The sequence below is a fragment of the Biomphalaria glabrata genome, chromosome 14 (assembly GCF_947242115.1).
Source record: "Biomphalaria glabrata chromosome 14, xgBioGlab47.1, whole genome shotgun sequence".
NCBI lineage: Eukaryota > Metazoa > Mollusca > Gastropoda > Planorbidae > Biomphalaria > Biomphalaria glabrata.
In genome coordinates, this window is record NC_074724.1 from 7742221 (window position 1) to 7760003 (window position 17783).

The 17783-nt window shown below is 33.2% G+C and overlaps 1 protein-coding gene and 1 long non-coding RNA gene across 5 annotated transcripts; both read left to right on the top strand.

Moving 5' to 3' along the window:
* Positions 1-1322: 1322 nt before the first annotated feature.
* On the top strand, positions 1323-17161 carry LOC129922805 (uncharacterized). 4 transcript variants are annotated; one of them, XM_056010208.1, is made up of 3 exons: positions 1323-1583; positions 3850-3916; positions 15654-17161. In XM_056010208.1, the coding sequence occupies exons 1-3, from the start codon at positions 1338-1340 to the stop codon at positions 16847-16849; spliced, it is 1509 nt and encodes a 502-aa protein (XP_055866183.1). In that variant the 5' UTR covers positions 1323-1337; the 3' UTR covers positions 16850-17161. The 4 variants fall into 4 exon arrangements, with proteins under 4 accessions (XP_055866183.1, XP_055866184.1, XP_055866186.1 ...); XM_056010209.1 differs by lacking the exon at positions 1323-1583 and adding an exon at positions 2161-2315; XM_056010211.1 differs by lacking the exon at positions 1323-1583 and adding an exon at positions 2162-2294.
* LOC129922808 (uncharacterized) lies at positions 4194-12866 on the top strand. Its single transcript, XR_008774709.1, has 2 exons — positions 4194-7022; positions 12373-12866. It is a non-coding gene; the product is annotated as an uncharacterized LOC129922808 (long non-coding RNA).
* Positions 17162-17783: the final 622 nt, after the last annotated feature.

Below are 17783 nucleotides of genomic sequence, written 5' to 3' on the forward strand. Positions count from 1 at the left end.
GCATGGAATGGGTTGCCTGAGCTAGCCAGGAAAACCAGTGACTTGGCAGAATTTAAGTCATTGGTTAATATGCATGACTAAATGCATGACGCGTAGGACGTAATCATCTTCTTTTTTGAAGTAACGTCTGTATTATATAAGATAAGAAGGTATATTGCATCTACGTATCTATTTATTATTCACCATATTCTTGTTGCATACCTATGGGATAATTTGAAAAGGATGGCCGAATAAGAGTTCGCCTCCATGCTACAATATAATTGCGCCTGTCTGATCTTGTTTCTGATTCCCCAGGTCAGGAATTCTAGGGACAGTCTTTGCAAGATCACAACGAATGTCATCTGCAGCATCAAGTCTTTTTCTGTATTTAGACTTCCTTACAAACAGACTGGAACATTCGTTTCGCAAAAATATATTATTGAAAATGGATTTTGAAAAGGCGCAAATCAGACAATCGGTATATGACTGCAAACAATTTAATCAAATTTGCGTAACTGACATTTAAGAAAAATAATTTTAGCTGCATCACAATTGAATATAAAATACTGCTTTTTGTATGTCTCAGTAACATTTTCAATTTTAATTTTGATTAAACTTCTGGCAAACGAGATGTCATGTAGATTTGAAAAGTATGATGGTAGGCCTATTTTGTCTGCAAGCATTCGAAAAATATATTTTACAGAAATTAACATTTTCACCGTTTGTCAGGTTCAATGTCATTTTCCTCTTAGGGAGCAGATGAGATTGACATCATGTTTTCGTCCAATTTAGTTTTCTAATCTAAAGTTTTATTTTTGGAAGGATCGAATTTCTTCCCCCAACAAATCAAATCGAGGCATGTTGCATTTGATTCATTTCTTCTTGTAACTCTTGTGGTAGTAGAGCATTACTAATATTTGTCGATGAGTTCCCATGGCTTTCGGTGACTCATTCTTTACCAAACGTTGAAATCCAGATCAATATACTAGCAGGCTTGGAGCAACAGGTGTGCATACACCACTAATTATTTCCCAAGAGATATTTAACTTTTCCAATAATGAACCAACTTCCTCACATCATGTGCTGGTATTGTCGTTTTACGAAAGAGAAACTTCGTCAAATTGCCACAATTTTTATACCTAACATTACGTCTAAAATTCTGGGTATCCTTGTCAGCGTTCAAGTTTTATAGATTTGGCTTATAGAACTTCTTTACAAATGACACATTTGGGGTTTTTGTATTCCTGCTTCAACTATTGAAGTAAAATCCTACCGTAAACAAAAAATTGACATGATATTTTTTTTTCCTTTACGTTTTTTCGATCAAGATCTGTGTTAATTGTTTGTTCCATAATGAAATGTTGCCAAAGGCAGTCTTTTTTGGTGAGCTAAAAGGTGGTCGACGTAACAGAGGCGCCCCACGGAAACGCTTCAAAGACCAGCTTATGCGTCAACTTTCCTTGGCTGACATAGAAGAAAGCACCTGGTTGCATGCGGCCTTAGAACGAGACAGCTGGAGGTCACTCACGAAAGCCTCGGGAGACACATTTGAGGCCAAAAGAAAATCTGCTGCCGAGGACAAACGTAGACGGCGAAAAGAAAAGGTAAATCGACTGCCTGCGGACAATGGTTATGCTTGCCCTAGATGTGGCAAAATGTGTAGGTCACAGCTGGGACTGCGCAGACACGGGAAATACTGCATTGCTCACTAATCTTCGGACTCGAAGACAAGCCTTATTAATGAAATTTACCTTCAATAGCATGTATCCTACTACTAAACGATTCAGTATTAGTAATTAGAAACGATATTGCTTTTAAATTACGCCAGGGCGTCACCATATGATTCCGAAATGGCGTTACATTACGTTACGCATTAATTTACATTAATTCAAACTGTCAAAAATAATTATGTTGCGATATTTAAACAATATTTGAATTCATTCTGATACATTTGTTTTAATCATTGGTAATAAACTTGTTTATTTCAATGGAAGAACTTTGTACAATGTAAAGTTTCACGTGTTAGAATAGACAAAAAAAATCATATTTTTGATTGCCTTAGCGAGCAATTTCGATGTAACTAGATTCTATCGAGTTTTCAAACCCGGACACTTAAGTAGGTCTTAAGAGTATTATGACACATCTACGACGCGTTGTTATAAAGCAGTCTCCCAGAGGCCTATTGTTTTGACAACAACGTTCTGTGAGGGTTCAACTGAGCTGAGAACTCTGGTCCTACTTTTTCTCACGGTGCTCATTAGGTTGGTTTACACATGAGGGCTACTGCTGTAGCTTAACGTTGCAGAATATCATGAGTATGTGTTTACATTTTAAAGGTAGCATATATAATTATACAGTAAATCTAGATTTAATGTTTTAGATTTTGTGTTCTACGATTACTAATGTGGCGTGTTCACTTATGATATTTATTATAAGAATATTAAGAAATAAGGTTCTAGAAGAAACAGAATCAAGTTCAAGGTCATAAGTTAACATGTTGACTCAACCGGTTAAGAATCATATAAATGTATTAATAATCAAATTGTTTATAATTCTAGATTTATACCAGTAGATCTATATATCTAGAAAAAGTTTATAATGTTAAAATTTATTCATTGCTTTTTTGTTAGGCATACATACTAGCAAATTATAAAGATTTAAGTTTAGATCTAGAATCTAGAATAATCTAGATCTATATAGAGAATATCTACACTTATGCCACTTATGACTTAAGGTGATATGCCCTATAAAGTATGATAGCAGTTCCAATGGCCATTACCAAATATTCTTTCTAAAATGTTTTGTTTGTAGATCTAGATCTAAAATTGACTTAAAAACTTAGCTCTAGATTATTGTCTCGATGTGTATGATAGAGAGCCATCAGACGTCGCGTCTATATAGGCCTACATTTCTAGCTAGACAAATTTCAATCTGTTGGGAAGAGTGTGGAGAAATGGACCACCCCTAGTGCTAATTTAAGCTTTAAAACTAGTGGACCATATTGTTTTGGACCAAAAAAAAAATAAAAAATTCAGCAACATGAGATTAAAAAACAACATTTCCTTTCTTTTTTTTTATTAATATTTGCATGCGAAAATATTTTAGTCACAGAACATTGATTTAACCAAATCTCACATCAATATTTCATTGGATCTACTTTAGAATTCAAAGTAAGTTTTTATTATTGTAAAACCAACATTTCTTTATAATAATTTATAACTGATGGTCCATTTCTCTTCAATCCGTAGGCCCATATTTGTTTTATATATATCTGACTGTATATCTGTGACAGTAATTATTAACATTCTCACTTGTCTATATAGCAATTCTTAGTAAAGGTGGACAAATGTATCTGCCTGTGTACATAATTTAGAGTCTACTCGTGTTCAAATAATGCCAAGTTTTTTCTCCTATATAGAAGATCTGGACCTTTATTGGGAAAAATAAAAAAAGGGGGGGGGGTAACTTAGTTCTGAAAACTGAGATGAGCTTAAGATTTTACAAATGTTCTCATATGTCCTGCAACTTAAGAACAAATAGATTGAATACTGCTTTTTAATTTGTTTCTTTATGGTTATTGAATTTGTATATGCTTAAATGCACCTCAGTAATGCTTGTTATGTCAATTCAGTGTTATGTGATGACTATAGTAGGCATTATGAACTCTGTTTCCTGGTCTATTGCTTTGCTAGCATGGGTTGAAAGCTAATAATTGAAGTTAAAAAGTCAATATTGTTTAAGAGTTATGTAATAATATATTTCATAGACTACAGATGTTTTCTATTTTATATTGTATTGCTTTTTTTTTTTTTTTTTTTTTTTCATTATATTTTCCAACTAAATTTCTAAATTGTATTTTGTTTCTTCTAGGATGAAAAAAAGAAAATGGGTCAGTTTTTATCAAATCCATTTTCAAAACCGAGGGATTTATTCTACGGTAAACATTTTGTTTTTGTTATACTGGATATAAGAATTAAAAGAAAAGAAGCATTCAATATATATACACCAATAGGCAATAGTGCATTTACCGATATTTTATGTCCTATATTCTTAAATAATTTCTTTAGGATACAGTTAGATATGCAGCATTTTGTCGCAAAAGTTCTGAGGATACATAAAAAAGGATATTTTTTATAATTAACATTTTTTCCCCAATATTTTTGAGTACAGCAATATATAGTCTCCCCCCCCCCCCACCCCCCCCAATAAAAAAATTTACAAAATTTTTAGTAAAGTATATGCCTATTTCATGAATACATAACTTGAACTATGATAGCTTAGATTCCTACCTAAAAACACAATATTGAAATGCTTTTACCCCCATAAATAATAAGGGTTTTGAGCAAAATGCACAGGATCGCAACTGCAGTGGTATTATTTTGTTTTTAATTTTATTATATAGTGGGACAAACGATTAATTGTTTTTAGACAAAAAAGAGCACATTACATTTTATGATGATCATATATCTGATAATTAAAAAAAAAAAAAAAAAAATCTAATTTGCTACTGTTATTCACATTAAAAATGTTTGAACACAAGCATACAAACTAAACATGTTTTTTAAAGAACATTTATGGCAATCTCTTTGATTCCTAATATTATAGATGAGTGTTTCACGTCTGCAAAAATCCAGTTGTGACCTGCACATTTCACCTCATCCATTGCAGACAAAACCGGTGTTCACTGGGGTTTATCCTACTTATCTTATTGCCTTCTGCATCTGTCCTCTGCAAGGGCTTTTATTTAGCCTCAAATAAGTGTCCCATAACATTTGTGAGAGCTTTCCAGTAGTCTGTTAGACACCTTATTTATATAGGTTAGTTATTTTAGTTATTTAGCGACGCACCATAGTAGACGCATATTGAACGGGACTAGTGACGTTTGGGATATGTTGGGTTAGAGACCGGAAAATCAGTTAGCGATAGAACATTCCAGGGTAACGACGTGTTTAGTGACAGAGACTTCTACTGTGGCCCTTTTATCATAATAAATACATGTTGAATAGTTCATCAGAGTCGACTACATCTCTTCACTAGTTAAAATAGATGTGCCAGTTCTTGTTTGTGTTGTAGTTCAACTGCACGTAATACACCCGGACAATTACACCCAAACGATTGCAGAGTAATTGGTTGACTTCAAGACAGCCTGAACTAGCAACATCACAGTGGCGACCCCGAACCTCGAAGCCGGACCCCTGTTGAAGCCGAACATCGAACCGAACCTCGAAGCCGGACCCCTGATGAAGCTGAACATCGAACCGGACTTCGAAGCAGAACGTTTACTCAGGTGAGGGTCGTGCACTCGAAGATATAAGATTTCATCGGAGTACGGCTGAACACAGCAGTATCGCAGAGTGACTTTGTTCTAGATCTACATACAGTCATCGCCTGTTTGATCGCACGTTCAACGAGCCGTTAACTCAGGGTGACCTTCGTCAGGACCGTAATCATCGCAACGCCTGATCTTCATATGCTGAATCGACCTACAGCCAGAGAAACCGTTCATTCATAACGGGTGAGAGATCGTTAGTGAACCTGTTGGACATATTTTTTCTTCGTCATAGGAGCCACATTGAGTATCAAGTTTTACCTCGTCAGTTTCGAGAAGGACAGTTTACCCGCTGTCAGAAGTATTGTGAGTACTACAAGTTTGGTAGCTAACTAAATCGAAATCGCTCTGTCGTCTTACCCTTGGAGAGATTCTTGTGGAGCAGTTTGCTCATTGAACCGGTTGCTTGCCACGTTTATAACGGTCACTGTGTTTAACCTTTGGAAGGTTAGTGAAGTAATCTTTATCAGTACTGAACATTGATATATCTAGTATTCGTCGGTCTAGACCATATCTAGACTTGTTGATATTGCAGTTGTGGAAACAGCTACATCCACTTAATCTCGTTGAAAACCGTTAGTCGTATAACGGAACGTCGTCGGAGGTGACCTTGGTCTCACCTAGTCTACATTGGACAGTTTGGTCTAGTGAAGCAGAGTACAACAGCAAACTTCGTCGTACTACCAGAGTAGCAGCAGAAGCAGTGAACTATTTTAGAGAACCGTTATTCGTCAGCCCAGATCAAGTCATCGTCAAGAAAGCCGTTATTCGTCAGCCCAGATCAAGTCATCGTCAAGAAATTCGTTATTCGTCAGTCGTCCAGATCAAGTTGTCGTCAAGAGACTGTTATTTGTCAGTAGTCGTCTACACAAGTCAAGTCATCGCCAGAAGAACCGTTAACCTATTCGTCAGTAACTGTGTACACAAGGTCGTCGGAACTACACATACGGTCATCAACAGTCGTCGAAGAAACTGGAACATTTTGCTGTGGCATATCAGGACATCTGTGGCATTACGTGGGATACTGGTAGCACCGGAGAACAGAGTCAGAACTGGAAGAGAGGCAGTGGAATTTGTTGTGATCTAACATATTCGGGAGTCCGAACAAAGGGATCTTTCTTATCAAAAGCTAAGTGCCATTTTTCTTATTAGTATATGTTTAGATTGCCCTTAGAAATAGATTTTGTCTAAATTTGGTACGTTAGCCTGAGTAAAATCAGGTGGTGCGCCTTAAAACCCGTCGGGGTAGAAGACGTAATTTAGATGAAAAGCTATATTATACGTTTAGGGTTGTAATTTGTTTTGTTTGTGCAAACGTCATATCCGTTGTTGCCTGGTTACTTCGTGACGTTATCATTGTGTGCCATATTGTCACATCCCAACCCATAGTGATAGTCTCATTTAATTATTTCATTTGTTTATATTATTTTAAATTATTTATTTTTATTAATTTAATTAGATCTGTATTTTTTTTTCACTTAATGATAGAAAGTGCGGGTAGGATTCTTTTACTGTGAATCAGACTAAAATAATTTTAGTTTGAGCGGTTAAAATCAAATATGATTTTGCCATGAGAATAATGCCGAAACTGGCTATGTAGTCAAACACTGTCGTCTGGCTAAATTTAGATCTGCAAATTGTTGTACATCTCTTTGGTACAATTTAATTATCTAGACTCTACTTTGAAATATTATTAAGTTGAAGATGAATGAAGGTAGTACATTCTAGATATATATATCTTGTTGAAGATATATTTGACACTGTATACACATATTTGTTTCGTATGGTTAAATAGAACCATAATCTACTCTAGATCTAGACTCTAGACAGTCCTTGAATTTACTCTAAGACACTTCACTGTGACTTCAGTCATACCAGATTTTAAAATTGATCATAGTTATTCATACTAGATCTAAAAGTCATAGTGCTCTTGATAACTATAGATCTAAATAGTATTATTATACATACTATAATATACTAGATTTAAATTTGTGTGTAATACTGGACCTAATATACAGATTTGAATATAACCATAATAACTCAGACTAGATTTACACATTTACTAAATCTATAGATAGAGACATAACACTTAAAACTGGTATAAAAGTGTGTAAAAACTTTTAAAGTATAGCCATAACCAATATAGGCTAAGGAAAAATATATATAAAATATAAAACACAATGGCTACATCATCATATGTGGACCTTAAGGAGGTTAAGGAAACAGCTATGCAGGATGGAAAGGCCATGGAGTTAAAAGGAAAAGACTTAGCCGCTTATGTACAGCAAGTTGTGAGGGAAGAAATGGAACGTCAAGATAAAATAAGAAGGGAAAAAGAAGAGATAGAAAGACAAGAAGAACATCAAAGACAAGAGATAGAGAGGCAAGAAAGGATCAGAAAGGAAGAATATGAGAAACAAAAAGAGGACCAAGATAGGCAAGACAAGGAGAGAGAAAAAATTAGAGAACATGAAGCTAAAATGGAGAAGATGAGATTGGATGCAGCACAAGCCAGAGCCCAAACTGAACAAGGAAATAACACAAATAACTCAAATAATTATACCACTCAAAGAGACAACCCTAATTCACAGACATGGCTAAAGAGAAAAATACAAAGTTTTGATGAACAGAAGGATGACATTGGTGATTTCCTGAAAAGATATGAGGCAAAAATGTCTACATTTAATATGCCTGAAGAAGAATGGTCTGAAATACTGATAGACTTTGTTCATGGTCAAGCTCTAACAATATGCCAAAATCATGACCATCATATTGATGATAGTTATCAAGTTTTAAAAAGAGAATTATTGAATGCCTATGGTCATAATGCTACAACTTTTAGAAAGAAATATTTTGACAATATACCATCATTAGAAATAGAACCCCAAACTACCATTAATATGGAAAAGGATTTCTTCAATAAGTGGGTAAAATTAGAAAAAGTGAATAACTCTTATGAGGGATTAAAAAATTTTATTCTAGTGGACAACTTTGTAAATAAATGTGATCCTCAGTTACAATCTTTTATTAAAGAAAGAAACCCAAAAACTATAGATGAAATAACAGAAATAATGAGAGTATACAAAAATGCCTATCCAAATAAACCATTTTCTGATAGGGATAAGAGCAAAGTAGATTTAATAGGATACACCAAAGAAAATGTTGATAGAAGTAGAAATAGAAACAGATCAAATAGTGGAAATAGAAAATATAGTGAAATAACTTGTTTTAAATGTCAAGGAAAAGGTCATATAGCAGCTAACTGTAGAAGAGGGAATAGTAGGTCTGGAAGTAGAAATAGACACAATGAACAAAATAACAGTAGATATAGGAGTAGAGATAGGAATGACAGGGGAAATTATAGAAATAGAAGTTACAGTAGGGAATACAAAAACAAAGGTACAGATAGGATATATTTCATGGAAGGAAATAGGAACAATTTTGCAGTGTACCCAGGGTTTGTAGATAGAATTCCGGTGGAATTAATCAGGGATTCAGGTTGTAACACTTTGGCAGTAAAAACTAAATTTGTCAAACCTCATTGGTATAAAGGGTTTACTAGGAAAGTAGAATTAGCAGATGGCACCGTAAGGGAATTTAAAGCTATAAGGGTATACATTGAAACCCCATTTTTCACTGGTTATTGTGATGGCATTGCAATACCAGAAATGAGATATGATATGTTAGTAGGAAACATAAAAGGAGTTAAAGAATGTTCAAGAAAAGAATTAGAAGACTGGCAAAACAAATACAAAAACATAAGACAAAATCATGAAAACATAGAAACACAAAATATAACAAGTATGATAATAACAAGATCAATGGATAAAAAAGATGAGAAACAGGAAAATACAATAAATGTAATTAGTAATGATAAAGAAAAACAAACCAGTAATGTAATACAAATAGAAAATACAGATGTTAAGGAAAAAGAGATAGAAAATGAAACACAAAATAGTCTTGAAACACAAATATCTCAAAGTGAAAAAGAAACAACACCCACATTTGCATTAGAACAAATGAATGACAATATTATTGGGAAAATTTATTCAAGAATATCAGATAAAAACAATAATAATCCAATGGAGAAATTTTGTATAGAGAATAAAATATTGTTTAGACAAACAAGTAATGATAACAAGAAAATAAAACAACTTGTCTTACCACAGAAATATTGGAAAGATGTTTTAATCATGACACATGATAATAATTTAGCAGCACATAGGGGAGTAAAGAAATGTTATAGGAATTTGTCAAAACAAGTATTTTGGCCCAAAATGAAAGCAACAATCAACAAATACATAAACTCATGTGACATATGTCAAAAGAGATCTAACAAAAGTCTAGTGAATAAAGCACCTATTCAAGAAATGGATGAACCTACAGCACCATTTCAGAAAGTATCTATTGATTTAATAGGTCCTTTAATTCAAACTGAAAATAATAACAAATACATTCTAACAGTAATAGACATGTTTAGTAGATACCCAGAGGCAATCCCATTATCAAATACAAGTGCAGAGAATATCATTAATGCCATAACTCAAAAAGTAATTACAAGACATGGTATACCTAAAATTATATTGAGTGATCAGGGATCTCAGTTTAAGTCAGAACAATTTAAGAAATGGACTAAACAATACAATATACAACACATATACTCTTCGGTTTACCACCCGGAGAGTAACGGTTTATGTGAACGATATGGTGGATCATTAAAAAGATCACTAACAAAGATAATTCAGAATAATCAGAACAAGTGGGATCATTACATTAACTATGTACTATTTGCTCATAGAAACAACATCCATGAAGCAACACAATTTTCACCATATGAAATAATACATGGAAGAAAACCCAGAGATGAATTAGATGTTTTTAAAGAAAATCTAATAAGCAATGAGAATAAATTAAATAATGACAGTGAAACAACAATCACAACAGAATTGAAAGAAATATGGACTCAAGCATATAACAACAATAAGAAGTACAAACAAAGTGCTCATGAGAATCTAAATAAGAAAAGACAATTGAAAACACTAGAAGTAGGAAACAATGTATTAATATTGATAAATGACCTGAAAAATAAAATTGGTAAACAATGGAAAGGTCCATTTAAGGTGATAAAGCAAATTAGTGATGTGAATTATCAAATTGAAATAAATGGGAAAGTTAAAACATATCACATAAATAATTTGAAACTGTATCATGATAGAGAAGATGAGTTGATACAAAACATTCAGGAGGAAATAGAAAATACATTTTCAGAAAGAGAAGAATGTTTGATGATAATAACAAATGAAAATCACAATGAAAATGATATTAAGGAAATACCTGTAATAGAAACAAAAGAGAATCAAACTTGGCAAAAGATTAATCTTAATAATTTAACTAAGGAAAAGTCAAAAGATATAACTAAAATAATACATGAATACAAAGAAATTTTTTCCAGCATACCAGGAAAAACTAATATTATTAAACATGACATTAAAGTAACAGACTCAAAACCTATCAAGCTTAAGCCATATAGAATACCGCTACATTTACAAGACAAAGTAAAGAAAGAAATAGACAATTTACTAGAATCAGGTATAATTGAGCCATCAACATCTCCTTATGCTTCACCAATTGTGATAGCCAAAAAGAAGAATGGAGATATAAGGTTATGTATTGATTATAGGAAACTTAACAACATCACAGAATTTGACCCATATCCAATGCCAAATATAGAGGATATTTTACATAAATTAAATGGAGCAAAATTTTTTACTAAATTAGATTTAACTAAAGGTTATTGGCAAATACCTTTAACAGAAAATGCTAAACCTTACACAGCATTTGTGACACCATATGGTATTTTTCAATGGAATTATATGAGTTTTGGATTAGTAAATGCACCTGCCACATTTAATAGAATGATGAACATGATAATTGGAAACAAAGAAAATGTTATTTGCTATTTGGATGACATATGTATTTTTAATAATAGTTGGGAGGAACATTTGGTAGATGTAAAAGAAGTATTCAAAATAATAAAAGAAAGTGGACTTACAATTCAAGCAGAAAAAGTAGAAATAGGATTGGAGGAAATAATTTTCTTAGGACATAAAGTAAATAACAACATGATTAGCCCTATTGAAGATAACATAAAGAAAGTACTTAATATTGAAATACCTACAACAAAAAGACAAATTAAAAGCATATTGGGAATAGTAAATTATTACAGAAAGTTTATAAAGAACTTAGCAGAAATAGTGAATCCATTAAATGACTTACTTAAAAAAGGAAAACCTCAAAAAGTAGTCTGTAATGAGGAATGTGTGAAAGCTATTGACAGAATTAAAGATGTTTTTAGTCATGAACTAATATTAAGACTACCTGATAAAGACAAAATATTTTATGTCACAACTGATGCATCTGGTAATGCTATTGGTGGTTGTTTAATGCAGAACTATGATAACTTACATCCTATATTATATGTAAGTAGAAAATTGTCAGAGGCAGAGAAAAAATATAGTGTCATTGAAAGAGAAGCCTTAGCTGTAATATGGGTAATTACTAAGCTAGAGAGCTATTTAATAGGAAGGAAATTCATATTATTAACTGATCATAAACCTATTCAGTATATACAACAAAAGAGCATGAAAAACAGTCGTGTTTATAGATGGTTCTTAGCACTACAGGAGTATAAATTTGAAGTGAAAGCTATTAGTGGAGCTGTGAATATTGTAGCTGATTTATTGTCTAGAATGACATTGAAGTGAAACAGTTTTGTAAATAAACTATGATTATATTGATTATGTAATATATATTAATATATTGACACCATTTATATGTTATGAAAAGGGAGATAAGTAAAGTTGATGTTAAGCATTTAAAAGTAAGTATGGATATTTTTTTTTGTGTGAATCATTTCATATATCATTGACGAAAGTTAGTTCTATGGAAAAGGGTGAGTATAAAAGAAAAATGGACAAAAGCGTATAAAAGGGTGGTAAGAAAAAATTTATTGAATGTGTAAATAAAGTTTATAATTGTTTTTTTGAAATATTGTATTTTATCAGATTACTGCCAGTGAAGAACATTTGAGATGTATAGGACGTGCCCATAAGATGCCACATTTTCCTCCATGATGAACTATGTACCAATGAAGATGATTCTGGAATGTTATGAACTGTTATGAACATTGACATGAATATGAGGAACTGTCAAGATGAAGATGTCAAGATGAAGAGATCAAGATTTTATGTTTGTGGTCTTCCCCTTAAATTGAAAATGCCCTTGTAAGACTTGACAGTAGTGGAAAAATATTGACATATTTTTTTTTCAAGGGGGGGAGGAATCTGTTAGACACCTTATTTATATAGGTTAGTTATTTTAGTTATTTAGCGACGCACCATAGTAGACGCATATTGAACGGGACTAGTGACGTTTGGGATATGTTGGGTTAGAGACCGGAAAATCAGTTAGCGATAGAACATTCCAGGGTAACGACGTGTTTAGTGACAGAGACTTCTACTGTGGCCCTTTTATCATAATAAATACATGTTGAATAGTTCATCAGAGTCGACTACATCTCTTCACTAGTTAAAATAGATGTGCCAGTTCTTGTTTGTGTTGTAGTTCAACTGCACGTAATACACCCGGACAATTACACCCAAACGATTGCAGAGTAATTGGTTGACTTCAAGACAGCCTGAACTAGCAACATCACAAGTCTTAGGTGCCAAATGATGTCAGCTACATAGTAAAATAAAAATACATAATGTGTTTAAAATATTTAGCGCTAAAATGTCTTGTGCTAAAATGTCCTGTGCCAAAATGTCTGCACCAAAACATCCTTCAAAATTAATTTGAATGTGAGATTAATATTTTGTTGGCAAAAAAAAAATATAAATGCTCATCATTTTTAAGCTTCATTGAATTGCATCATTTAGAGTCAGGAATGAGTTCATACAATTATCAATAACCCTAATATTTTTTTAATGTCAACCTGGCCATTACTTTAACAGAACTGATTATTCTGAATTAAGCATATGGAATAAATATTGCTTCTTCTCCTCCCCCCCCCCCCCTCTCTCCTTTCTCAAAAGCTATTTGGTTCATTGTGACAAGCCCCATAGTAATGGAGGCTAAGAAGGTCCATTGAAAGAAGTCATTTATTATTTTAGATGGCCGCCTGGTTGTGTGGTATGCACTCTGGACTGCCGTCTCGTTGGTCTATTGTTTGAGCCCTGACCATCACCCTCCCCTGCCTTCTTGCAGGAGGTTTGGTCTAGGATGTAACAGTCCTTTCTGAAGGAACATCCAAAACAAGTAAAACAATGAAACAAACTTCAAAGGATTCAAACAGGCATCGAGTTTAAGGACATTTAGTTTTAACATTAGAAAGTATTCTTGTAATTGTATTGATACATACAAGATGTCAAATTTTGATTGATTCAAACAGGCATTGAGTGTAAGTACACTTAGTTGTAACAACTGGTACATACATTAGCAAGCACTGATACATACAAGATAACTTCTTGGATTATTTTTTGGTCACATTCAACCTTATAGTTTTAATTAGGGAAGGAGGGGAATGGCCATATTCCTAAACACTTTGTCATCCCACTGCCCCCTCCCCCCTCAACCTGTCACTGAGTATTACAGATACACTATGACATTTTGAGAAAAAAAAAAAAAAAAGCAATATGGCTGACATCATAGCATTTATTTTCATATTCTATACATGTATTTATGAGATGTATCAGAACCACACAAGGCACAGCATTCTTCAGTAAATAAATATAAAAAAAAAGTGATGACATATTAGCTTTAAAGTGGGGAGAGATATATCCTTTCAAAATCACTTATAACCATTAAGTTGTAACTGTGGTTCCTCCTTGTTACCAATTAGGTTATATATTGTATAAACAATGATGACCTTTCTTGTTTGTAATGAAAATGTAGGGAAAAGATTTGTTCACTGAATAGACTTAAACCAGGGATGGCCAAACTACAATTCCTGGAATGCATGCAGCCCAGCAGAGCAATTTATGCAGCCTGCACGGTGACTCATACAGAAGTTAGGCATGTCTACAGATGTAGGCGGCGAAAAGGAAATCTATATCAACCATGAGCGAACAATGGCTATGTCTGTGCTGGATTAGGCAAAATATGTAGGGCTGCATAGCCATAGGAAATACTGAATTCCTAATGAATCTTCTGACTTGAAGACAAGGCTTATATAATATATATATTATAATATATATATTACATTAATGAAAAAGTGAAAATAAACATTCACTGACTACAATTTGAAAGCAATCATGAGAATGACATATTTATAGATTATGAATGTTAAAACAGTTAATACTGCACATTGAGTACAATAGTAATTTGTGGTAAAATTATAATGTAAAAAAAAAAACAATAATATTTTTTAAAAAATTTAATTAGTTTTGAAAATTTCTTAATTTTGCTATAATTTTTCAATTCAAAGTGTAAAAAGGAAATGCTTATGAGTAATTAATAATACAGCATGAATGTGAAATAAAATAACATTATTTAAAAAGAAATAAAACAACATTTTATATGCATAGAAAGTTCCCCTTTTAGAACTTGTGATCAATGGGGCAGATGATGTACAGGCCACCTGTTTCTGTGGCCCACAGTTAAGGAGAGTTTCATGTGGCCAGCACAATGACCAACAGCCTTTACTTTTTCCTAAGTAATGTCATGTAACTATTAGATTTAGGTGGATTCAGAGGCGCCCTAAAGATCCTAAAAGTAAAAATCCCAGTCTTGAAACCCAGGACACCCGGTTCAAAAGCCAAGTGTTTTACCACTCAGCCACCATGCCTCCTCATACATGCTTAAAAGTATAATAATTTTATTCTTGTAACTTTTACATTTTAAGTAGATGTAATGTATACAGGCATCCTTGCAGACCAAAAAAAAACAAAATGTTTAGTGTGACCTACCATAGAAAAAGTTTGTGCCCATCAGTAGCCTAAACAGTCTCCACTATACTGGGCTTTGGTATTTGTTAATACAATGGTTCTTATATATATATGTCTTTTCTGATATTATTCATTCTATATAGTGTGTCACCGGTCAGTCTAATCTTTGACATAATCCAACCAACTTTTCCATTGGATGCATTGTATCTTCTGTTCAAGATAATTTTAGCTATTGGATTCTCACAAAACATTCAAACCACAAATTTAGTCACTTTGCAATAATAAGAAGATTCTCCTATTTTCATGTTGAAGTATGAGCTTTTAGTTTGACAACATATTTGTTAGTTTTTCTCATCATTCATCTAGTTTTTATAACTATTTTATCCAATAATTTATTTCAGGTCAACATGAGGTTGGTGAGGCTACTGAAGAGATAGTGGCTAGTTTAGAGGATTCAGGTTCATTAGAAAAAAGTGTAAATGCTAACACCAAACCGGTTCAAGATGATTGCAAAAAAACAGTAAATGGACATAGAGATATGATAGCTGTTAAGGATTTTACCATAAACAGTCTCCCTGAACCTTACCACAAAATTGACGGTATTTATAATCTTACCACATGCTTAATCTACCTTACAGTCCGAATCATCACGAAAAAAGTCAGCAGCAAAAGGCCAGAATTTGTACCAAACACCGACAAAGAATGCTATCCTCTGTATGAGAATCGTGGAAATAGACATATGGGCCTCGGAACGGGTAGAATTTGTGACGTGGTTGAGGAACGAGGTAGCAAGTGCACATGCAAAGAGTGCAAGACCAAGTGCAAAAAAAGTTGGACCATCAAAGTGTTCACTGCTACTCATGTTGTGTTTGATGATGAAGAGGCTGAAGATATGACTTGCTCATTGTTCTATGATGATGAAAACAAGTTAAAAGAAATCATAAAACTGACAGGGTTTAAGAAAATCTGGTCAGACTCTGGGGGAGACCTCTGCTTGCTGTCTACAGTCACTTGCAATGAAGAACTAAGTAAGAAACTGTCTGCTAAGATAAAGGAATTTAACAAGTGTTGGAGCTCTTTACAAAATATGCATGAAAAAGACAAAACTCAAGAAAGGTTAGTTATTCTTGTGTCGCATCCTCATGGCAGAGCTAAACGTATTTCATTTGGTTTCGGCATTGATATTGGTAGAATACAAGGCCACGACTTCAATAAGTTTGTCTACAGTTCTCCAACATGTCCGGGGACTAGTGGAGGTCCAGTTTACGTATTAGGAAACAATTTGTATGCAACTGAAATAGTTCATGGAGGTGCCCTAAATGATTTCACTGAGATCGAAAACATTTTTAAGAGAGAGCCAGCTTTAGTCACTAAGCTTTTCCCTTCCTATCAGACTGGCTCTTCAGTTATTCCTTTGTCATTTTCTTCAGTTTATTATACAGAAGATACAAGTTCAGAAATGGCTACGGAAAACTCTGAAGAATTGAAAATATTAAATATAGACCCTAAATTTAAATTCTCAAATTACAGTGCAAGATGGTATCCAGATTTTATAACTAATTTTATATATTCATTTAACTGGTTTCAAAATACATAATCTAGTCAGATGTAGTACCAAAGTTGAATAGAACTATCTATCCTCCAAGCAGACAATAAAAGAATCATGTAGCTTTTTAATTGAATTCATTTCCCATCAATAAATGTCTTATAAAATAATTCAGTTTTTCCATTCTGATTGATACCGATTCTATTGAAAGACTGACCAATTTTTCAAATGACATATTACAACATTATTTTAATTGCATGATTTTTCATCCTTGCTATTTTTTTCCAAAGACCACAAGCATCATTCTTTATTCTTTTAATGTACTATATAATAAAAAAAATAAATTGTGGTTTTGTTTTATAATTCTTTTTGTTTTGTTTTTTTTGATTATGCTAGTGGAAGGGATTTTTATATATATATATATAAAACTAGCATACACAGCAGCTACACCCGTTGATTTGATCCCAGGCTTTAAAATTTTTATTATGGCAAGAACATTTTTTTTTTTTTTTAAACTTGCCTCATTTTAAAGATAAAACTAAAATATACTATTTTAGCCTGTGAATTTGTTTATTTTTTAAAATAAGATGCTCTCTTTGCTGAAACCCCTTTTCTTTTTTTTTAGATTTTAATAAATGGACCATGTTTTAATGATTTACTTCTAAGCCAGTGAATTTGTGTAACAGTTACAATTTCACGACCTGCTCTCTCTTTCATTCTCCTTCGCTACATGGAATCCCCATTTATTTTTTTTTTTACCTGCGCATCATAATATCTCCCACATAGACTTTTGACTTGATTTAGAAAGACCGCTTCATAAGCCGCCCCAGAAATATACAGTCTCATATTTTGTGCCTGTTAATTTTAGTAGCATTTTGACTTATCCCTCCCTCCCTCCACCCCACCACTGCCAACAACAAGTTAGTCCCTTGTACACATTTCTGTTGCCATTTCAACATTTCTCTTGGTACCGGTATTTTGTTCT